Source organism: Salmo trutta, chromosome 12 (genome assembly GCF_901001165.1).
Source record: "Salmo trutta chromosome 12, fSalTru1.1, whole genome shotgun sequence".
In the NCBI taxonomy this organism is placed as follows: Eukaryota; Metazoa; Chordata; class Actinopteri; order Salmoniformes; family Salmonidae; genus Salmo; species Salmo trutta.
Window position 1 is genome coordinate 84,645,409 of NC_042968.1, and position 23,979 is coordinate 84,669,387.

A 23,979-nucleotide genomic window follows, 5' to 3' on the forward strand; every position below is an offset into this window, starting at 1 on the left:
AAGAATAGATAGTGTAGGATACAGTATACAGTATATACAGTACATATGAGATAAGTAATGCGAGATATGTAAACATTCTTAAAGTGGCATTATTAAAGTGACATTATTGGGGGTGGCAGCGTAGCCTAGTGGTTAGAGTGTTGGACTAATAACCGAAAGATTGCAAGATCAAATCCCTGAGCTCACAAGGTACAAATCTATCGTTCTGCCCCTGAACAAGGCAGTTATCCCACTGTTCCTAGGCTGTCATTGAAATAGGAATTTGTTCTTAACTGACTTGCCTGGTAAAATTAAAGTGGCTAGTGTTCCATTTATTAAAGAGGCCAATGATATCAAGTATGTTGGTCGGCAGCCGCCTCTCTGTGCTAGAGATGGCTGATTAACAATCTTATGGACTTGAGATATAAGCTGTTTTTCAATCTCTCTATCCCAGCTTTGATGCAGCTGTACTGACCTCACCTTCTGGATGGAAGCGAGGTGAACAGGTAGAGGCTCGGGTGTTGATTGTCCTTGATTATCTTTTTGCCTCCTGTGACATCGGGTGTTGTAGGTGTCCTGGAGAGCTGGTAGTTTGCCCCTGGTGATGCGTTGTGCACCAGCCTCTGGAGAGCCCTGCGGTTGTAGGCGGTACAGTTGTCGTACCAGGCGGTGATACAGCCCGACAGGATTCTCTCGATTGTGCACCTGTAAACGTTAGTGAGTGTTTTCGGTGACAAGCCACATTTTTTCAGCCTCCTGAGGTTGAAGATACGCTGTTGTACCTTCTTCACCACCCTGTCTGTGTGCGTGAACCATTTCAGTTTGTCTGTGATATGTACACCGAGGAACTTAAAACTTTCCATCTTCTCCACTGCTGTCCCGTCGATGTGGATAGGGGGGTGCTCCCTTTGCTCTTTCCTGAAGTCCACGATCATCTCTTTTGTTTTGCTGACATTGAGTGAGAGGTTATTTTCCTGACACCACACTCCAAGGGCCCTCACCTCCTCCCTGTAGGCTGTCTCGTCATTGTTGGTAATAAAGCCTACCACTGTTGTGTCGTCAGCAAACTTTTTTCTTATTTTTTTTTTTTTTTACCCCAATTTCATGGTATCCAATTGATAGTTACAGTCTTGTCTCATCGCGGCAACTCCCATACGGACTCGGGAGAGGCGAAGTTCGAGAGCCGTGCGTCCTCTGAAACACAACCCAACCAAGCCACACTGCTTCTTGGCACAATGCCCACTTAATCCGGAAGCCAGCCGCACCAATATGTTGGAGGAAACACCGTACACCTGGCAACCATGTCAGCGTGCACTGCGCCCGGCCTGCCACAGGAGTCGCTAGTTTGCGATTGGACAAACCCTCCCTTAACCCGGATGAGTGGGCCTCGTCGGTGGCACTGTATTGTCCTCAAAGCGAGCAAAGAAGTTGTTTCATTTGTCTGGAAGCAAGATGTTGATGTTCGCGACAGGGCAGGTTTTCTTTTTGTAATTGTGATTGTCTGTAGACCCTGCCACATACGTCCATTGCCCCAGGTGTACATAATCAAGTCAAACCAATTAACCAATTACATGTTGTACAGATAAGTATAAATACATTGTGATGCTCAACTACCGTGTGACTCTTTCAATTTGCCACTGAAAAGGTTGAAAGCTGCAATTCATTTTATGATACCTGAAAATACTGCAGAGTAACTCAAAGCCATTTGCAAAGTTCAAGTTGGATGTTTAGCAAAAACAACTTTGAACCTCTTTGTCCATTTGAGGGTAAGTGTTCTCAACCACACGCTATGCAATCTTTTAGCTGTAGTTGATTCAAGAAGGCAATTTTGGGATATTTATTTTCCTTTCGACACTTAATAGACATATTTTGTTACTGTTAGCCTCCTCAGTAACACTTAACATTAAACTGTTCTTGCGCCTGTGTAATAAAACAAAATTACTTTTGGAGCGACTTTTTATTAGCACATTGTTAACATTATACTTTGGTAATTGCATTTTGCAATTTTGCAAAATTGCATTTTAATCGCATAGCAACGAGCTGAGAGTTTGTTACTACTGTACACAAGTGACTGTTCCTTATTCCACTTATGCAATAACTCCATCATTATGCGATTTTAAAGCAATTTAAAGCAATGTAACTGCAATGTTGCTATTGTCACAAAGATACTAGACATGTATAAGTACTTGACGTGTTACTGTATGTCTCACTCATTATGAAAATATATCTGTTTGTCATTTTGAAGCCGCACAAGTGGTACGCTTTAATGTTGAGGTGATTGTGCCCATTGTGTATTTAATTCTAAGCTATAGGCTATATTAAAGAAATATCCAAGACCCCTCCAAACCATGTGCTTATGATCATATATTTAGACTGACTCACTGTTGTAGTTTCTGGTTCTTCATCAAATATTTGGCAGCCATCAAATACATATTTTTTTGTTTTCAAATAACTTGCATATATTCAAATACCTAAACAAATGTCTGAGACCTGTATTTCAATATTAAAGAAAATAGTGGCCTTTTAGTTGAAACTCTATCTAAACTATATTAGACTACCTTTTCAAATAAACTACAAAATACATCTATGTTCTGCCCAGGTCTGATCTACACACACAACGGCAGTGTGACATTGTTCATGCAGTAATACCAAATGCTTTTTAAATTGAGTTTGCCAATTATTTGCCAATGCAAACGTTTTTATTTGGTGCTGTTAAAACATAGCAACTGTGACAGTACTCTAGGTTATTCCCTTGACAATAAGCAGCAATCCAAACTGTTGATATTACATGTAAGCAAGCTAATCAAGCTGTTGATAATATATTCCAGCCAAGCTTGGTTGCCAAGAACACGGTGGCATTATAAAATGTACTTTTTAATGAATCCTTTTGTATTTTCATTTCTTATGTAACGATCCGTCTCTTCTTATCAGGGTGCCATTCTCACCACCATGTTGGCGACTCGGAACTTCTCAGGTAAGTCCTGTAGAGGTGCCTTGTCAGAACGGTCCTCCTCTCCCTTCTGGAGTGAGAGTGGGCTTATTAATACTAATTATAGATGACATTTGTCAGACTTTCTATCCAAAGAGACTTACAATCATGGATGCATAACATTTCTACATAAGGGTGGTCCCAGGAATGGAACCCACTATCCTGACGTTGCAAGCTCCATGCTCTACCAACGGAGCTACAGACTAGAGGACTGCCACTATTCGCTCACTATTCTAGAGGAGTGACATGGGCTCAGGAGGCTGGTCCTAGACTGGGGGGCTCCAAGCCCACGGAGCAGGGAGATGGCTGGCCCTAGACTGGGGGACTCCAAGCCCACGGAGCAGGGAGATGGCTGGCCCTAGACTGGGGGACTCCAAGCCCACGGAGCAGGGAGATGGCTGGTCCTAGACTGGGGGGCTCCAAGCCCGTGGAGCAGGGAGATGGCTGGTCCTAGACTGGGGGGCTCCAAGCCCGTGGAGCAGGGAGGAGGCTGGCCCTAGACTGGGGGACTCCAAGCCCATGGAGCAGGGAGATGGCTGGTCCTAGACTGGGGGGCTCCAAGCCCATGGCCATGGATCAGGGAGGAGGCTGGTCCTAGACTGGGGGGCTCCAGGCCCATGGCCATGGATCAGGGAGGAGGCTGGTCCTAGACTGGGGGGCTCCAAGCCCATGGAGCAGGGAGGAGGCTGGTCCTAGACTGGGGGGCTCCAAGTCCATGGAGCAGGGAGGAGGCTTGTCCTAGACTGGGGGGCTCCAAGCCCATGGCCATGGATCAGGGAGGAGGCTGGTCCTAGACTGGGGGGCTCCAAGCCCATGGAGCAGGGAGGAGGCTGGTCCTAGACTGGGGGGCTCCAAGCCCATGGAGCAGGGAGGAGGCTGGTCCTAGACTGGGGGGCTCCAAGCCCATGGAGCAGGGAGGAGGCTGGTCCTAGACTGGGGGGCTCCAAGCCCATGGTAGCAGGGAGGAGGCTGGTCCTAGACTGGGGGGCTCCAAGCCCAGGGAGCAGGGAGGAGGCTGGCCCTAGACTGGGGGGGCTCCAAGCCCATGGAGCAGGGAGGAGGCTGGTCCTAGACTGGGGGGCTCCAAGCCCATGGAGCAGGGAGGAGGCTGGTCCTAGACTGGGGGGCACCAAGCCCATGGAGCAGGGAGGAGGCTGGTCCTAGACTGGGGGGCTCCAAGCCCATGGTAGCAGGGAGGAGGCTGGTCCTAGACTGGGGGGCTCCAAGCCCAGGGAGCAGGGAGGAGGCTGGCCCTAGACTGGGGGGGCTCCAAGCCCATGGAGCAGGGAGGAGGCTGGTCCTAGACTGGAGGGCACCAAGCCCATGGAGCAGGGAGGAGATGATGACAGCTTGTAGACTCACTGGTCATGCATCAAGACACTTCCCCATGCCAATTGACACTCCCCTGTCCGACACTCCGACACTCGTTACAACACACTAATTCACTGTCACAAGTTAGAATGACGTCTGGGATGTCTGTTCAAAACCGACACAAGATGGACAAGTTGTGCTTCGACTGTAAATCAATAGCTGAACGGTGATAGGGACGATGGAATAGCCTGGCCATCTGCTTACAAACACTAGTTATCACAATGTACATTTGCTGCTTGACAAATGTGCATGTGTTATTATCATTACAGCCCACTTACTGTGGCTGAGCCATCTGCTATTGGGTCCTCAGTCCCTCCATGACTTCACTCAGATGGGCCGTGGAATCCACCACTGCAGGTGGAACATAGTATGTGGGTATGGACCATCCCTATGTTGCTGTTATCTGAAATGTTTTGTCAAAATCCTCTACATTCTTATACTCCCCTTGGCTGCAAGGAAGGGCCAGCTGAGATGAAGGAGTCACAGTGGAATGTTGTTAGAAAATAAAGAGGATGGAGTTCCCTCTGGCGTGTAGCCTTGTGTGTCTTTGGCAGGCTCCCGCTACACCATAAGGTCACACAAGCGCATAATCAATGTAGGCACTCTCACAGACTCAGAGATGGAGGGATCCCCTTCAAAGCCCACAGTTTACACATACCTACCAATCTCCAACCAGCGTAATATAATTGTTCTCCTCTCAGAACTCCACAATCACTCATATTAAATGTGTGGACCTGAAATGGACAAGGAAAATAATAGCAGTAAGGGGTCATCTTTAAACGGGTAGGCATTCTCATACCAATCAGGAATAGACCCCCCCCCCACCCCATATCCCCCACCTGCCAGGGAATTTTGTCCGAAAGCCAAGCCCCATAAGACTCACCCTGGAGGACCGTAAAACCATCTCAGCACCTCTAAGCACTACCATTCATCTTTGATTTTCCGCTCTCCACTATTGGTCTATCTTTACCCTCCAGATAGCCGTGGAGAACCACAGTCCACAGATATACAGCAAGGTTACAGCCTTATGCCTATTTATAAAGTCCTCACTGTTCAGATAGTATGGCTGGAGCCAAATCTGCTCTTTCAGCTTTTAATGGCTGTTTTCCTAATCCTATTGACTCCTATGATGCTTGGGTGGGTCAGAAGTGCTGTGTAAACGCTGGTTCAGGGCCAGATTCACTTTTAAAATGATAAAATGATTAGAGTAGAGAAGCTAGGGCTTGGGGTTCCCAGAGCCAGTCCATTGCAGACCAGGGGGACCCCCATCGGCATATAGCCACACTCCCAGCAGCAGGGGAGAGTGGGGTCACGGAGCCAGGGGTCTGGGGGCCAGGGGGACTAGGAATCAGGCTACACCCCAGCTGACAAGAGGCCATGCTCCACACAGCCCCCTGTCCCCACACGGGCGAAAATTAGTCGTCATGTTGAAGAAAATAAAGTGGGGGGAACACCCTGGTTCAGCTCTCAGAGAGAGGACATAACATGATTCCAGCTCAGAGACCAGCAGGAAGAGAGGACGTGAAGATGATAGGTAGAAGGATCGGTAACAAACTCTAGGGGAACAACAGGACGTGGTGTACTGTACGGGTCATAGCCAAACTTTATAGAGTGATTGAGCAGGGTAGGAATGTGCCCATGCTTTCTCCCTATCTCAAGTGCTCCTCTATCTGGGATCTCTCTCACCCACCGGCCAGCCTCTGTAGCAGAGCCCAGTCTGGACCTCTCTCACCCACCGGCCAGCCTCTGTAGCAGAGCCCAGTCTGGACCTCTCTCACCCACCGGCCAGCCTCTGTAGCAGAGCCCAGTCTGAACCTCTCTCACCCACCGGCCAGCCTCTGTAGCAGAGCAGTCTGGACCTCTCTCACCCACCGGCCAGCCTCTGTAGCAGAGCCCAGTCTGGACCTCTCTCACCCACCGGCCAGCCTCTGTAGCAGAGCAGTCTGGAACTCTCTCACCCACCGGCCAGCCTCTGTAGCAGAGCCCAGTCTGGACCTCTCTCACCCACCGGCCAGCCTCTGTAGCAGAGCAGTCTGGACCTCTCTCACCCACCGGCCAGCCTCTGTAGCAGAGCCCAGTCTGGATCTCTCTCATCCACCGGCCAGCCTCTGTAGCAGAGCCCAGTCTGGACCTCTCTCACCCACCGGCCAGCCTCTGTAGCAGAGCCCAGTCTGGACCTCTCTCACCCACCGGCCAGCCTCTGTAGCAGAGCAGTCTGGACCTCTCTCACCCACCGGCCAGCCTCTGTAGCAGAGCAGTCTGGACCTCTCTCACCCACCGGCCAGCCTCTGTAGCAGAGCAGTCTGGACCTCTCTCACCCACCGGCCAGCCTCTGTAGCAGAGCCCAGTCTGGACCTCTCTCACCCACCGGCCAGCCTCTGTAGCAGAGCAGTCTGGATCTCTCTCACCCACCGGCCAGCCTCTGTAGCAGAGCCCAGTCTGGATCTCTCTCACCCACCGGCCAGCCTCTGTAGCAGAGCCCAGTCTGGACCTCTCTCACCCACCGGCCAGGCTCTGTAGCAGAGCCCAGTCTGGATCTCTCTCACCCACCGGCCAGCCTCTGTAGCAGAGCCCAGTCTGGACCTCTCTCACCCACCGGCCAGCCTCTGTAGCAGAGCCCAGTCTGGACTTCTCTTCACCCACCGGCCATCCTCTGTAGCAGAGCAGTCTGGACCTCTCTCACCCACCGGCCAGCCTCTGTAGCAGAGCAGTCTGGACCTCTCTCAGCCTCTGTAGCAGAGCAGTCCGGACATCTCTCAGCCTCTGTAGCAGAGCAGTCCGGACATCTCTCAGCCTCTGTAGCAGAGCAGTCTGGACATCTCTCAGCCTCTGTAGCAGAGCAGTCTGTACCTCTCTCACCCACCGGCCAGCCTCTGTAGCAGAGCCCAGTCTGGACCTCTCTCATCCACCGGCCAGCCTCTGTAGCAAAGCAGTCTGGACATCTCTCAGCCTCTGTAGCAGAGCAGTCTGGACCACTCTCACCCACCGGCCAGCCTCTGTAGCAGAGCCAAGTCTGGACCTCTCTCACCCAACGGCCAGCCTCTGTAGCAGAGCAGTCTGGACATCTCTCAGCCTCTGTAGCAGAGCAGTCTGGACATCTCTCAGCCTCTGTAGCAGAGCCGTCTGGACATCTCTCAGCCTCTGTAGCAGAGCAGTCTGGACATCTCTCAGCCTCTGTAGCAGAGCAGTCTGGACATCTCTCAGCCTCTGTAGCAGAGCAGTCTGGACACCTCTCAGCCTCTGTAGCAGAGCAGTCGGGACCCCTGGTGTTACACTATAGAGTGAACCATTGGGAATTAGAGTTTTTCTTTTTTTATGGTGCTTATCTTCTCTAAAAACTCTTGTTTTACCAGTTGAATGACCTTAGAGAATCTTCAACAAGCCGCTGGGTTTGGATACTCCTAGTGACTCTTCGGCAATATGACCGTCTCATTGAGTTTTTGATCAGTGGAGATCAGGAAGACGGCTTGATTTGAATAAAATATTATATTTTATTTCCCAGGAGACTTATGGATCAGGTTTTCTAAAATGTTCTTCTACCTCTTTTCATTTGACTGAGACTGTTGACCTTCGCCCTCCTCTTTTCATTTGACTGAGACTGTTGGCCTTCGCCCTCCTCTTTTCATTTGACTGAGACTGTTGGCCATGCCCTTCGCCCTCTTTTCATTTGACTGAGACTGTTGGCCTTGCCCTTCGCCCTCCTCTCTCCTCTTTTCATTTGACTGAGACTGTTGGCCACGCCCTTCGCCCTCTTTTCATTTGACTGAGACTGTTGCCCTTCGCCCTCTTTTCATTTGACTGAGACTGTTGCCCTTCGCCCTCCTCTTTTCATTTCACTGAGACTGTTGGCCTTGCCCTTCGCCCTCCTCTTTTAATTTGACTGAGACTGTTGGCCATGTCCTTCGCCCTCCTCTTTTCATTTGACTGAGACTGTTGGCCATGCCCTTCACCCTCCTCTTTTCATTTGACTGAGACTGTTGTCCTTTGCCCTCCTCTTTTCATTTGACTGAGACTGTTGGCCATGCCCTTCGCCCTCCTCTTTTCATTTGACTGAGACTGTTGTCCTTTGCCCTCCTCTTTTCATTTGACTGAGACTGTTGGCCATGTCCTTCGCCCTCCTCTTTTCATTTGACTGAGACTGTTGTCCTTTGCCCTCCTCTTTTCATTTGACTGAGACTGTTGGCCATGCCCTTCGCCCTCGTCTTTTGGGCGTTAGTGCCATTTTTCACCATCCTGTTTCTCTTTGTGTCCCGCGCAGGAGGTAACAAGGCCAACAAGAAGACTGATGGTGTGAAGGTAGGGCTCCAGCTCCACAGGGTTCTCTTCTCACCGTGGAGTAAACCTGGCCTGGAGGAGGACTTTTGGGGTATATTACACCCGCTGTCCATAAAACATTATTTAAAAATGTGGCCGTTATTCAACATTTTGTGAAAGTTGAAAGCTATTTTCACCTTCTCTGCAAAACTGAATAAATCAAACATGCTCTTTGAAAAGGTAACATCACAGATCCAAGTAGTCAATGGGATTGTGGGAGTTTCAATGTCTGCTCCATTCTCTCTGAACACACCGGCTGGCCCCACCCAAAATGTGTCCTCCAGTCCAGTCCAGTCCAGTCCCAGGACAGTACTAGGAGATAGGTATCTAATGGGATTAGTGCTTTGACAGTTCATCTGTATCAAAGCCAGTAGGAGAGTCTGTCTGTTTATTCGTGTTGTTTGTGAGTGTTCCACTATTATAAGTGTGTTTCTGTAAGTTAGTCTGTGTGAGTTACTATATACATGTATCAGGGATAGGCTCCACCGGTGGTACTCCCCCAGTTCCCGCTGGGGCCTTAATAAGGAGCAGCCAGTCCAGTCCAGGGTGTCTGATACTGGGATTAGTGAGGCATGCTGCTGGCCACACAGCCCTGCCAGCTCTGCCTTATCAAAGACATTCATCCCTGACCACAGCCCTGCCAGCTCTGCCTTATCAAAGGCATTCCTCCCTGACTACAGCCCTGCCAGCTCTGCCTTATCAAAGACATTCATCCCTGACCACAGCCCTGCCAGCTCTGCCTTATCAAAGGCATTCCTCCCTGACCACAGCCCTGCCAGCTCTGCCTTATCAAAGACATTCATCCCTGACCACAGCCCTGCCAGCTCTGCCTTATCAAAGGCATTCCTCCCTGACTACAGCCCTGCCAGCTCTGCCTTATCAAAGACATTCATCCCTGACCACAGCCCTGCCAGCTCTGCCTTATCAAAGGCATTCCTCCCTGACCACAGCCCTGCCAGCTCTGCCTTATCAAAGACATTCCTCCTTGACCACAGCCTTGCCAGCTCTGCCTTATCAAAGACATTCCTCCTTGACCACAGCCTTGCCAGCTCTGCCTTATCAAAGACATTCATCCCTGACCACAGCCCTGCCAGCTCTGCCTTATCAAAGGCATTCCTCCCTGACCACAGCCCTGCCAGCTCTGCCTTATCAAAGACATTCCTCCCTGACCACAGCCCTGCCAGCTCTGCCTTATCAAAGGCATTCCTCCCTGACCACAGCCCTGCCAGCTCTGCCTTATCAAAGACATTCCTCCCTGACTACAGCCCTGCCAGCTCTGCCTTATCAAAGGCATTCCCTGACCACAGCCCTGCCAGCTCTGCCTTATCAAAGGCATTCCCTGACCACAGCCCTGCCAGCTCTGCCTTATCAAAGGCATTCCCTGACCACAGCCCTGCCGGGCCCAGAGGTTTCCTACACTACACACCGCCACAAGGGGTACAACCGCCACAACCGCCACACTGCCACACCTCCTCAACCGCCACACTGCCACACCTCCTCAACCGCCACAACCGCCACACCTCCTCAATCGCCACAACCGCCACAACCGCCACAACCGCCACAACCGCCACAACCGCCACAACCGCCACACCTCCTCAACCGCCACACCGCCACAATCACCACAACCGCCACAACCTCCACACCTCCTCAACTGCCACACCTCCTCAACCGCCACAACCGCCACAATCGCCACAACCTCCACGCCTCCTCAACCGCCACACCTCCTTAACCGCCACAACCACCACAACCGCCACACCTCCTCAACCGCCACAACCGCCACAACAGCCACACCGCCACAACAGCCACACCGCCACAACAACCACACCGCCACAACAGCCACACCGCCACAACAGCTACACCGCCACACCACCACAACAGCTACACCGCCACAACAGCCACACCGCCACACCGCCTGCCGACCAGACTGCTCACAGAGGTGTCCTGGGGAGATGACAACGGCAACGTTGGCAACATGAACCCCAAACACACACACACACACATCCTGAGCCTCAAACCCACATACATGTCCTCCCTCTGCAGCATGGAGGTGTCCCTCTCCTCCCTCTGCAGCATGGAGGTGTCCCTCTCCTCCCTCCGCAGCATGGAGGTGTCCCTCTCCTCCCTCCGCAGCATGGAGGTGTCCCTCTCCTCCCTCTGCAGCATGGAGGTGTCTCTCTCCTCCCTCATCAGCATGGAGGTGTCTCTCTCCTCCCTCTGCACCATGGAGGTGTCCCTCACCTCCCTCCGCAGCATGGAGGTGTCCCTCTCCTCCCTCTGCAGCCTGGAGGTGTCTCTCTCCTCCCTTTGCAGCATGGAGGTGTCCCTCTCCTCCCTCTGCAGCATGGAGGTGTCCCTCTCCTCCCTCCGCAGCATGGAGGTGTCCCTCTCCTCCCTCCGCAGCATGGAGGTGTCCCTCTCCTCCCTCCGCAGCATGGAGGTGTCCCTCTCCTCCCTCCGCAGCATGGAGGTGTCCCTCTCCTCCCTCTGTCGCTCCCTGGCGTCTCCATCTCATCCTGTGTGTTCCTGTCTAACCTCTTCTCATTTCTCTTCCAGAAAAGGAAGTCCAGTTCCAGCGTCCAGCTGATGGTGAGTGTGATATTCCCCACCCGCTTGGCCATGCCTCTCGGCCACGCCTCTCGGCTTTCCACCTAACAGGGAAAGTGATAATAGCTTTAGAAAATCCAAACGAACCAATGAACAAGCGAATAAAGCTGTCATTCAAAATGGAGCTGGACTTTCTTTTTGTTTTTGTGTGTGACCATCCCATCTCTAACGTTGCCTAATCCCGATGCTTTTTGATAAGCTCTTGGGGGTTCATCGTGGGGGTAACCCATCTCTCCTTCTCTAGGTGTTTCCCTCCCTCCCATATCTCACCCTACTCCTAACCAGCTAGACCTCAGAAATAACCAAACAGCCTGTTCTCTCTCTCTTAAAGGTGCAGACAGGGAGGCAGCTGTCTGTCTGTTGGAGGTGTGTGTGTGTTGTGTTGACCCGGCTATTCCACTTCCTGGTGTGGAGAGAATACCACTTTCTATGATTGAGTGTGAATCTCTGAACCCGTCTGTGTGTCGTTTCTAGGAATCCTCTGAAAGCACCAACACCACTATTGAGGATGAAGACACCAGAGGTAAGGTTCTCCCCTCGTCTCACCTCTCATCGCCTCACCTCTAGCAGTCTGGACATGTTAATAGGACAGGGTGACAGCTGTCAGGGGGAATAGAGCTCTGCTAAACTAAACAGATATCCTACGGTGGTCATATATGTTGCACACACTCACATATTGAGCTGTTGAGATATGGCTTTCTCTGGCTCAGGAAGTGATACTCGATAATGCTAAAAATAACCCCAAAACCAGCACAACACTGCTGTGGATAGGTTCACTCTTACTTCAGTTACCGTCCATTTACATGACTGACAACCTAACAGAGGAGGAGAACAGATTGACATCCTCTGCCTTATGTTTTTCAAGAAGGGTCTACCATGACGATTGGCTACTGTGAAAGCATTTCCGTTAATAAAGCAATGCAAATAGCTACTGTATGGAACTCTATTTAATAGCTTGACTGAGGCAGTACTCTCATGAATGAATATGAGTAAGTCAGTTTAATAACGGCTGGTGGTGGAGTTGCATTGCTGTTGCTTATGCCAGTTTGAGCATCCGTGTTCTATGGAATGGGAATAAATAGATAGAAAGCCTGTCTTCTCTCTGTCAGTAAACCTTACAGCTCTTCCTAAGAGACGGGTCTGTTGTAAGGTAATGCTCCTCTTTGACTACAGCAGCTCATTGATGTTTTGGAAACAAATGGATACATTTCAACACGTTACCTCCTCCTACAAGAGTGGTTTGAGAAAATGTCATTGGGATTTCTCCAGAGAGGAGGTAGATGCATGTGGAAGAGCTGCAATTAGGGCGATGCAGAGAAACTGTGTAGGTGGAGAGTGGGTGAGACGAGAGATAGAACAATGATCTCTGCAGTGGTTGAAGGTGTTGGTTGGGTGTGAAGGAAGGTTAGAGAGAGAGAGAGAGAGAGAGAGAGAGAGAGAGAGAGAGAGAGAGAGAGAGAGAGAGAGAGTGAGAGAGAGAGATATGAAAGATGAAAGACTTCCTAAAGCGCATGACAAGCGATATAAACATGTGTACTTGATAATTTGCTAGCTTTGACAGTCAATCACTGGCATAGTCTCTAATAGCTAGTGTATGTCAAATATCATCTGCATTCTACTGATTTCTAGGTAGCTTGAATTCTCCCAGTTCTGTATTTATTGAAGAGAAAGAGGGAGTTAGGAGGACAAACTGTGAGGATGTAACCCTCTGTGAGCATCCCCTCTTCACCATATGCAAGGCACGACCTTGCTTTCCCAACTCTGAGCTGCAACCCAGAGCTGGTGGGAGTGAAACTCTCTCTCTGCTGGCACAGTGCATCTCTCAGTGTGGGCAGAGAACAGCCCCCTCACACTCAACAAAGCACTGAGAGGCAGCAGGCAGACACACACATACACAAACAGACAACACACACACACACGCACACATCCCAGGTCTGTACAAAAGGTCCATAAAGCTAAATAAAAACTGTTGCTATACAGCAGGAACAACTCATTTATATATTCCAGTGCCAGGAATACTGCAGTCCTACAGTCCTATTCATCATGGTGCTTGTTGTCAGCAGTTCTCAGTGCAGAGCTGTGTGCCATAACGGTGTGTCAGAACGGTGTGTCAGTGCTGTGTGTCAGAGCTGTGTGTCAGAGCTGTGTGTCAGAGCGGTGTGTCAGAGCGGTGTGTCAGAGCGGTGTGTCAGAGCGTGTCAGAACGGTGTGTCAGAGCTGTGTCAGAGCTGTGTCAGAACGGTGTGTCAGAGCGGTGTGTCAGAACGGTGTGTCAGAACGGTGTGTCAGTGCTGTGTGTCAGAACGGTGTGTCAGTGCTGTGTGTCAGTGCTGTGTGTCAGTGCTGTGTGTCAGAACGGTGTGTCAGTGGTGTGTGTCAGTGCTGTGTGTCAGTGCAGTGTGTCTATGTTTCACAGTGAGGAAACAGGAGATCATCAAGGTAACAGAGCAGCTCATAGAAGCCATCAGCAATGGAGACTTTGAGAGCTACACGTAAGTAAACAGACCACATACTGGACCCATTCACTCACTGTTCACTCACCTCTCACTCACTGTTCACTCACTGTTCACTCACTGTTCACTCACTTCTCACTCACTGTTCACTCACTGTTCACTCACTGCTCACTCACTGTTCACTCACTGTTCACTCACTCCTCACTCACTCCTCACTCACTGTTCACTCACTGTTCACTCACTGTTCACTCACTGCTCACTCACTGTTCACTCACTGCTCACTCACTGTTCACTCACTGCTCACTCACTGTTCACTCACTGCTCACTCACTGTTCACTCACTGCTCACTCACTGTTCACTCACTGTTCACTCACTGTTCAGTCACTGTCTTGCTGTAGAGAAGTGATAAAGAGGGTTAGAAACATACATTGGTAACGAACATGTCTCCTACTGATACAGCACTCTGATTGGCTTAACTCAGGGTTTGTCTTAACTGTAACAGTGTAATTGATAACTCAGGGTTTGTCTTAACTGTAACAGTGTAATTGATAACTCAGGGTTTGTCTTAACTGTAACAGTGTAATTGATAACTCAGGGTTTGTCTTAACTGTAACAGTGTAATTGAAAGCTCAGTGTTTGGCTTTAGACATTATTCTAAGATGGCTTTCAGGTGGTTGTGAGGGGAAACCTCCGTAGGTCTATGTCCTTACTGATTTTACAGATATATCACTCCCAGTGCATGTGTCTGGGACTAAATTCTTCTAATCAAGGAGGGAGAAAACTGTCTGTATGACCAATCAAGGCCATTCGGAGGCTGAACAAGTTAATCCCTTGATCATGAATAGCTGTGCATACCATTAATTTGCTCCAAGACGATGCACATATGTTAAGATATTCCGGGCTATATGTTCGTCTGGCGTTAAGCAAGCTCCTTTGCAATTTTAACCTGTTTGAAAAATGTAAGTAATTTTCCTGTGACAATGCTTGCTTGTTTTCCATTTTGTTTGATTAAAAAACAAGTCCTTAGTAGACGACCGTTACCCTACTACAGGGTAGTACGAAAACTGCTATTTCTCTTATCCTGGCCATGCATTAGCCAAGCCTATATCCAGAAAATGTTTCTAAATGGTCTACTCGTGAGGCTTTTTTCTCAACATGCTTTTGCATTATTTACATACAGTGCATACTCCATTCGGCTTATATCCATCCCCTTTTCCAAAGAGCGCCTCTTGTCAGGTTACCAAAGACGCGGTGCTCCAAAAACACACTGTAAAACTATAATTATTAAGTAACTGCTTCCAAAGGCTTTTTTTTTTACTAAACTTTTCAGTCAAGTGTTAAATGATTAAAAAATGCCCAAACTTGGCTCCAACATGAGCAAACGTAGGACAACATTTTTGTCAACTTAAAATGATGTGTTTGCTAAATATTTCTCATATGTTCATTCAACTAGAAATGATTATTTTTGCATTTTACGCCCCCTAAAAAGGCTGCAAAAAAAGAAACGTCCTTTTTCAGAACACTGTCTTTCAAAGATAATTTGTAAAAATCCAAATAATTTCATCGATCTTCATTGTAAAGGGTTTAAACACTGTTTCTCATGCTTGTTCAATGAACCATAAACAATGAATGAACATGCACCTGTGGAACGGTCGTTAAGACAATAACAGCTTAGACGGCAGGTTATGAAAACTTAGGACACTAAAGAGGCCTTTCAACTGACTCTGAAAAACACTAAAAGAAAGATGCCCAGGGTCCCTGCTCATCTGTGTGAACGTGTCTTAGGCATGCTGCAAGAAAGCATGAGGACTGCAGATGTGGCCAGGGCAATAAATTGCAATGTCCGTACTGTGAGACGCCTAAGACAGCACTACAGGGAGACAGGACGGACAGCTGATCATCCTCGCAGTGGCAGACCACATGTAACAACACCTGGATCAGTACATCCGAACATCACACCTGCGGGACAGGTACAGGATGGCAACAACAACTGCCCGAGTTACACCAGGAACGCACAATCCCTCCATCAGTGCTCAGACTGTCCGCAATAGGCTGAGAGAGGCTGGACTGAGGGCTTGTAGGCCTGTTGTAAGGCAGGTCCTCACCAGACATCACCACCAACAACGTTGCCTATGGGCATAAACCCACCGTCGCTGGACCAGACAGGACTGGCAAAAAGTGCTCTTTACTGACGAGTCACTGTTTTGTCTCACCAGGGGTGATGGTTGGATTCGCGTTTATCATCGAAGGAATGAGCGTTACACCGAGGCCTGTACTCTGGAGCAGGATCGATTTGGAGGTGAAGGATCCGTCATGGTCTGGGGCGGTGTGTCACAGAATCATCGGACTGAGATTGTTGTCATTGCAGGCAATCTCAACGCTGTGCGTTACAGGGAAGACATCCTCCTCCCTCATGTGGTACCCTTCCTGCAGGCTCATCCTGAAATGACCCTCCAGCCATACTGCTCATGATATCCTGCAAGACAGGAATGTCAGTGTTCTGCCATGGCCAGCGAAGAGCTCGGATCTCAATCCCATTGAGCACGTCTGGGACCTGTTGGATCGGAGGGTGAGGGCTATACAGAAAATGGTATTCAACACGTCTTAACCTGGGTTTTGAACTCACAACCACTTGGTTCACAGCATTCCAATCTTCCTGCTACGCCACCATATCTGTGTCTAGAACTAATTACACCTGTATTGCTACACTTTGCACTTTGTACACTCAACAAAAACTGCTTTATTTATCATGGTGATTAATGATAGATTAACATTAAAACAGTAATATGCCTCCACCAACATTAGACACCTATACAGAAAAACCTAAAATTGCTTAAATAATTACATCAAATCAATGATGAGAGTATAGTCAGATTAACTGATAATTGGTGTAGGCATGGTGGCATATCAGGATGATCGGAATGCTGTGAGCCAAGAGGTTGTGAGTTCAAATCCCAGTTGAAGACATGTTGAATAATAATGACTATATAAACGATCATGCATTATATAGCCAACATGTGTCAAATATGTACATTGAAAACACAATGTTAAAAGCACTCTGTGTGCGTAACTAGTTCCACTGCATTTTTTTGGGGGTAAGATGCCAAAAATAATCATTTGTAGTTGAATTAACATATGAGACAAATTGAGCAAACTCATCATTTTTAATTGACAGTATTTTTGCCTATGTTTTCTCATGTTGGAGCTAAGTTTGTCTCAACTAAAAATCTTAAGTTCAGGTAACAAAAGTTGAGTAAACAAAAAAAGGCTGTGGAACCAGTTACTTAATAATAATTAGTTGAAGCATCTAGATTTGTGTTTTTTTTAAATAGTGTAGGCTATTCAAGATGTTCAGTCCTATAAGGCCATATCAAGGGGAGGCTGAGGAAATATCTGGCTTATTGAGAACCTACCTCACACATGTATGGGAGCCTAGTATTTTTTATTTGAGGGGAAGTGCGATGCGTACAGGGCCTATTCTCATTGGTGCCAATTACAACAATGTTGACAATCAACACTCCAAACATATTGAGCAACACTGGATATTTTTTGTGTTACTATTACTCGTTATTGTAGCCTATGCTGTTTAATAAACTGTAGAATCAATCCACAATGGACTAGAACATTCCCTGCCCCCAGCCGAATTGGAGTTGATGACAAGGCAAAGATCGTCAATAACCTACAGAACTGGAGACAAGCACATCCATGGAATGCCTTGAATGGCCAGTGAGTGGCCAAGCCCTCGCCACACGTACAACTTGTTCATTCATCAAAACCCAGCCCTTTCACTGCACCGCCAGCTATTGCACTCATAATAACGGCTGTGAAAATAGCTAAAATATTTCGGACACACCCCTGGACCTATAGCACTATCTCCAGCGCTTAGATTTACCATAAGTTAGGTTTGTTAAAATAGATCCCTCTGTGTGAACCATATGAATAACAAGGCCATTGTATTTCATTCAACTCTAGCTGATGCAGCTCTGAGTAAACAGTAAACGTCTATATCCCAATAGCCTATCTGAAGTGTTTGAGTAGTGTGAATCTCCCACAAGCCCACTACACCGTGCCAGATATAGTCCTATTCAGCAGCAGTTTATCTCCAAACTTAGCATCCTGAGGGGAGTAACAACACCCCAGCCTGTCCGTCACGTCTCTCTCTCCTCTCTCTCTCTCTCTCTCTCTCTCTCCTCTCTCTCTCTCTCTCTCTCTCTCTCTCTCTCTCTCTCTCTCTCTCTCTCTCCTCTCTCTCTCTCTCTCCTCTCTCTCTCTCTCTCTCTCTCTCTCTCTCTCCTCTCTCTCTCTCTCTCTCTCTCTCTCTCTCTCTCTCTCTCTCTCTCTCTCTCTCTCTCTCTCTCTCTCTCTCTCTCTCTCGTCTCTCTCTCTCGTCTCTCGTCTCTTCCCCCTACAGTAAGATGTGTGACCCCAGTGTGACAGCGTTTGAGCCAGAAGCTCTGGGTAATCTGGTGGAGGGCCTGGACTTCCATGGCTTCTACTTTGAGAACTGTAAGTTGCATTGCTCTCTCCTTGCCTCCCTCCTACTATATCAATTTCACAATTCTAATTTTACATTATACACAGACAGCTACAGGAAACCTGTGTTGAATTGTTTGGTATATATCATCAAATTCCAGAGCTGTACACAGACAGGAGGGCTGTAAAACTCTTGCTGTACAGCACTAACAACTCATTTACTTTCCCAGTGAAGGGAGAGTATACATATTATACACACTATAGTATGATTAAGCAATAAGGCACGAGGGGGTGTGGTATATGGACAATATACCACGGCTAAGGGCTGTTCTTCCTGGATACAGCACTTAGCCGTGGTAAATTGGCCACATACCACAAACCCCAGAGGTGCCATATTGCTATTACAAACTGGTTACCAATGTAAGTAAAACAGTAAAAATAAATGTTTTGTCATACCCGTGATATACGGTCTGATATACCACAGCTGTCAGCCAATCAGCATTCAGGGCTTGAACCACCCAGTTTATAACATATATTTTGGAATATCCTTTAATAGTCCTTTATATGTGCTCATAAGCTCTAGCTTACGGTTTCCATAATAGGTAACAAAATGTAATTTCTATTTCATGAGATGTGGTTAGGATTACAGCCAGTTGTGGAGAACAGAACCTTGGGGCCATTATCTGTAAGTGAATGTAGTGTTCATTCGCTGCTACAGTGGCTGCAGACTGAATGCTTTTGGCTCATTGTGATGAGTAATGGATAATCCTCTCCTATCAGCAACTGATCTCCCAGCCAGAGGAAACAGCTCCAATGGGCCTGATTGGACTGATTGGGAAAATGACAGAGCAAGGAAGAGAGAAAGAGAGGAAGAGAGAAATTAAAGAAGAGAGAAATGGAGAGAAACATAATGAGAGTGAAACTAATTAACCCTCTCAAATATTAATTCTGTAAAGCATTGATAAAGGCACAGCATCATCATCCGTGAGACAGACTATGGCATACCTAGTCATAAACCAGTGTGACAACTCCTGCAATCATAGAATTACTTATTCATTGACTGACTGTTGTCTTGTGTGTATGTTACTCGTCCCCCAGTGTGGTCTAAGAACAGTAAGCCTGTCCACACCACCATCCTGAACCCCCACATCCACCTGATCGGGGAGGAAGCTGCCTGCATCGCCTACATCCGCATCACCCAGTACATCGACACCAACGGCATGCCCCGCACCGCCCAGTCTGAGGAGACACGCATCTGGCACCGCCGTGATGGCAAGTGGCAGATAGTCCACTTTCACCGCTCTGGATCACCCTCCGCCATCACCAAGTAAGCCAGTCTGGTGAGTGTCTCCTCACCTCTCCTTTACTTGCTATACTGGAAACACTCAGGTGGTGGGAGATGTATCTATTTAATATAGGCCTGCCATCTGGTGGGAGATGTAGCCATTTAATATAGGCCTGCCATCTAGTGGGAGATGTAGCTATTTAATATAGGCCTGACATCTGGTGGGAGATGTAGCTATTTAATGTAGGCCTGACATCTGGTGGGAGATTTATCTATTTAATATAGGCCTGACATCTGGTGGGAGATGTAGCTATTTAATATAGGCCTGACATCTGGTAGGAGATGTATCTATTTAATAAAGGCCTGGCATCTGGTGGGAGATGTAGCTATTTAATATAGGCCTGCCATCTGGTGGGAGATGTAGCTATTTAATAAAGGCCTGCCATCTGGTGGGAGATGTAGCTATTTCATGTAGGCCTGCTAGTACTCAATGCCAGAGATTCTGTAGCTGTATCGGCATGGGCATCTGTAATAAGGGTCAGTTTTCTCTTATTCCCTACTATTTGTTATTGAATGAGGTCAGGCAATCTCTCGTCTTCCCTTCTGACCCCAGCTGAGCTCTAGAGCAGGAGGGTTTGAGTGAGACGTCTCTCTGAGTGACACCGGTGGGTTACCAGCCGGCTGCATGGGGACACAGAGGGACGCCCACCGACCGGCCTGAGGAACCACGAGCCCGCCCTCCTACACGCCACATCTCATCTCTTTACTTGAAATCAGTTTACGTCTCCTCTCATATCCGTCATAAGCAAATCACATTAACGTCACACTATGTCACGCTCTCATGTATGTATTGTATATGTTGTGTGTGTCAGGAACATTTAAGCCTTGTCACACTGTCTCTCCGCTCGTTCTTCTCTGACCTTCTTGGTTCTTGTCATACTACAGTACTTGGCAGAGGCACAATTAGTACCAATGGATCTATGAGTAAGATTCAATCTGTAAAATATAGCCGAGGGAAGTAGGGATACTGAGTGTGCTGATTTTTTATAATCCCCACAAAATGTGTGAACTAGGCCTTTATTACTCCTGTTGCAGAGCAGAGAAATCCCCCTCCCCTCAATAAAAATGATCCTCAGCCACACCCCTCATCGACCAAAATCTCCTTATAACCCACCCCCGTAAACATCTTCCCGCGGCTCTAAAGCGCTCGCAGTAATCGGCACCTACAGTTTCCCTTACACTTAAATGTTTTTATTCAACAATGCTCCCTCAACAATTCTCCCTCAGCAATGCACCCTCAACAATGCTCCCTCAACAAATCAGTACATTAATATTTAATAATAACATTAAAAGTCCAGTCAGAAATAACAAGTAATAGTAATAGTCACATAAATATCTACATAATATAATATTATACTGTATGTGGGAGGAGCATCAAAGCACTTCTTTAGGTTCTTCCAATGAGGACTGAGGGTATATACCATATATCTTCCTCACTTTTTATTGTTGTCAATACAAACCCCCTCTTGCTTGTTAGAGCAGTTATCTTACTTGCAGCGGACAGTGTAAACTACAGTATTCTGCCTACTTCAGAGTAAGAAGCAATTTAAAAAGACCACTAACACTGCCCCAGGATTTTCTGCAATAAGTTAGATTTGTGTTTTTATACTAAATAGTGTGATCTTCTGATTATATATTTGTTGTGGATTTAAAAAAATGACAATTGATTTGAATGACTTTGTTTTATTGATGTCCCATTCCCTCTATCTCGTCACTCTCCAGTGTTAACATCACTGTTTATTACATGCAGGTGTATAAATGAGCTTTGGATCTCTCTGCTTGTGTTTCTAGTTCTCAAATTTGTCAAATGTGATATTTCAGATGTACTCTCAGATGTATAAATTCTTTTATCTTTTTACTGTTCGAAGAATGTCAAAACGGGACAAATAAGAACATGATATCACCTCTAAACTGCAGTATGTGTTTCCCTGTGTTTTAACAATAAATGCCTCACAGAATATTTGATTGTGCTTTGAAAAACTGCCAGAATTGAATTTGATTTAAACAAAACGTGTTTACTATTGGCAGTTCAACACAGATGTATATCAAACTTTGTACTGTAAAGCAATTTGTGAAAAATCTGCTGAATACGACAAACAAATCTTTTCCTGAAAATAAAGGATAAAAGAAGAACCACAACAGCCAAATCCTCTGTGTATGCTTTCTAGAACTGATTCTACAGATTGTATACTTGTTTTATACAGTAGTTTAGTATTTTAGTGTAAATGGCCAGGCCTACAGCCTACTGCTTTAAAACAGCACTGCTGCTCTGATGTTGCTGTTTCTTTCCTGGCACTATTCAACGGAGCACATTGAGGACCTTATGGTACTGTATAGGAGCTATTGTAGGATTTATATTATTCTGGATATGAGATGCTTTCTTTATACTATTCTGGATATGTGGCGCTTTATTTCTTTATATTATTCTGGATATGAGACGCTTTCTTTATATTATTCTGGATATGAAACGCTTTCTTTATATTATTCTGGATATGAAACGCTTTCTTTATATTATTCTGGATATGAGACTCTATTTTATTCTGGATATGAGACTCTTTCTTTATATTATTCTGGTTATGTGAAGCTTTCTTTTTATTATTCTAGGCATGTGGCGCTTTATTTCTTTATATTATTCTGGTTATGTGAAGCTTTCTTTTTATTATTCTGGATATATGCCTTTCCTTTGAAGCATGTGAGTTTGTTATGTGCTCGAAGTTAATGTGTCTGTTTTTGAAAATTCAAAGTCATCATTTGCAATTGTTATATAATATACTGTGAATGTGGGTCTGTAAATAAAAACATTATAATGATAAGGTATTCCACATTGTTTGGTGTTTTTTTTAAATATATTTTATTTAACCTTTATTTAACTAGGTAAGTCAGTTAAGAACAAATTCTTATTTACAGTGACGTCCTACCCCGGCCAGACCCTTACCCGGATGACGCTGGGCCAATTGTGCGCCGCCCTATGGGACTCCCAATCATGGCAGGTTGTGATACAGCCTGGAATCGAACCAGGGTCTGTAGTGACACCTCTATCAATCGATCAAATCTATTCATGAAACCCTTTTTACATCAGCCGATGTCACAAAGTGCTGTACAGAAACCCAGCCTAAACCCCCAACCAGCAAGCAATGCAGATGTAGAAGCACGGTGGCTAGGAAAAACTCCCTAGAAAGGCCAGAACCTAGGAAGAAACCTAGAGAGGAACCAGGTTATGAGGGGTGGCCAGTCCTCTTCTGGCTGTGCCGGGTGGAGATTATAACAGAACATGGCCAAGATGTTCAAACGTTCATAGATGACAGAGGGTGAGATAATAATAATCACAGTGGTTGTAGAGGACAACAGGTCAGTTGGCTTTTCATAGCCGATCATTCAGAGTTAGCGACAGCAGGTGCGGTAGAGAGAGAGAGTCCAAAACAGCAGGTCCGGCACAAGGTAGCTCGTCCAGTGAACAGGTCAGGGTTCCATAGCTACAGGCAGAATAGTTGAAACTGGATCAGCAGCATGACCAGGTGGACTGGGGACAAAAAATAGTTATCAGGCCAGGTAGTCCTGAGCCATGGTCCTAGGGAAAAAGAGAGAAAAAGAGAAAAAGAGAGAGAGCGAGAATTAGAGTGAGCATATTTAAATTCACACAGGACACCGGATGTGACAGGAAAAATACTCCAGATATAACAGACTGACTCTAGCCCCCCGACACATAAACTATTGCAGCATGCATACTGGAGGCTGAGACAGGAGAGGTCGGGAGACACTGTGGCCCTGTCCGACGATACCCCCGGACTGGGCCAAACAGGCAGGATATAACCCCACCCACTTTGCCAAAGCACAGCCCCCACACCACTAGAGGGATATCTTCAACCACCAACCTACTACCCTGAGATGAGGCCCGAGTACAGCCCACGAAGATCTCCCCAACGGCACGAACCCGAAGGGGGCGCCAACCCAGACAGGAAGATCACGTCAACCCACTCAAGTGGGGCACCCCTCCTAAGGACGGCATGGAAGAGCACCAGTAAGTCAGTGACTCAGCCCTTAGGGTTAGAGGCAGAGAAACCGGGTGGAGAGAGGGGAACCAGCCACGCAGAGACAGCAAGGGCGGTTTGTCACTCCAGTGCCTTTCCGTTCACCTTCACACTCCTGGGCCAGACTACACTCAATCATAGAACCTACTGAAGAGATGAGTCTTTAATAAAGACTTAAAGGTCGAGACCGAGTCTGCGTCTCTCACACGGATAGGCTGACCGTTCCATAAAAATTGAGCTCCATAGGAGAAAGCCCTACCTCCAGCAGATGGCTTAGAAATTCTAGGGACAGTGTCTTGTGACCGTAGCGTATGTATAGGTATGTACGGCAGGAGCAAATCGGAAAGATAGGTAGGAGAAAGCCCATGTAATGCTTTGTAGGTTAGCAGTAAAACCTTGAAATCAGCCCTAGCCTTAACAGGA

The 23,979-nt window shown here is 47.2% G+C and overlaps 1 protein-coding gene across 8 annotated transcripts in view; it reads left to right on the top strand.

The window, feature by feature from the left end:
- LOC115204505 (calcium/calmodulin-dependent protein kinase type II subunit alpha) overlaps positions 1-22,345 on the top strand; it is a 98,748-nt gene extending 76,403 nt beyond the window's left edge. The window contains exons 12-19 of one of the 8 annotated variants that reach the window (XM_029770139.1): positions 2,911-2,953; positions 8,598-8,635; positions 11,207-11,239; positions 11,732-11,780; positions 13,674-13,749; positions 18,122-18,216; positions 19,282-19,510; positions 20,011-22,345. In XM_029770139.1, the coding sequence (XP_029625999.1) occupies positions 2,911-2,953; positions 8,598-8,635; positions 11,207-11,239; positions 11,732-11,780; positions 13,674-13,749; positions 18,122-18,216; positions 19,282-19,510; positions 20,011-20,041 (594 nt within the window). In that variant the 3' untranslated portion in view covers positions 20,042-22,345. Of the gene's footprint in view, positions 1-2,910; positions 2,954-8,597; positions 8,636-11,206; positions 11,240-11,731; positions 11,781-13,673; positions 13,750-18,121; positions 18,217-19,281; positions 19,524-20,010 lie in introns of all 8 variants that reach the window. The other 7 variants (XM_029770137.1, XM_029770144.1, XM_029770142.1 and 4 more) reach the window with 7 other exon arrangements.
- Positions 22,346-23,979: the final 1,634 nt, after the last annotated feature.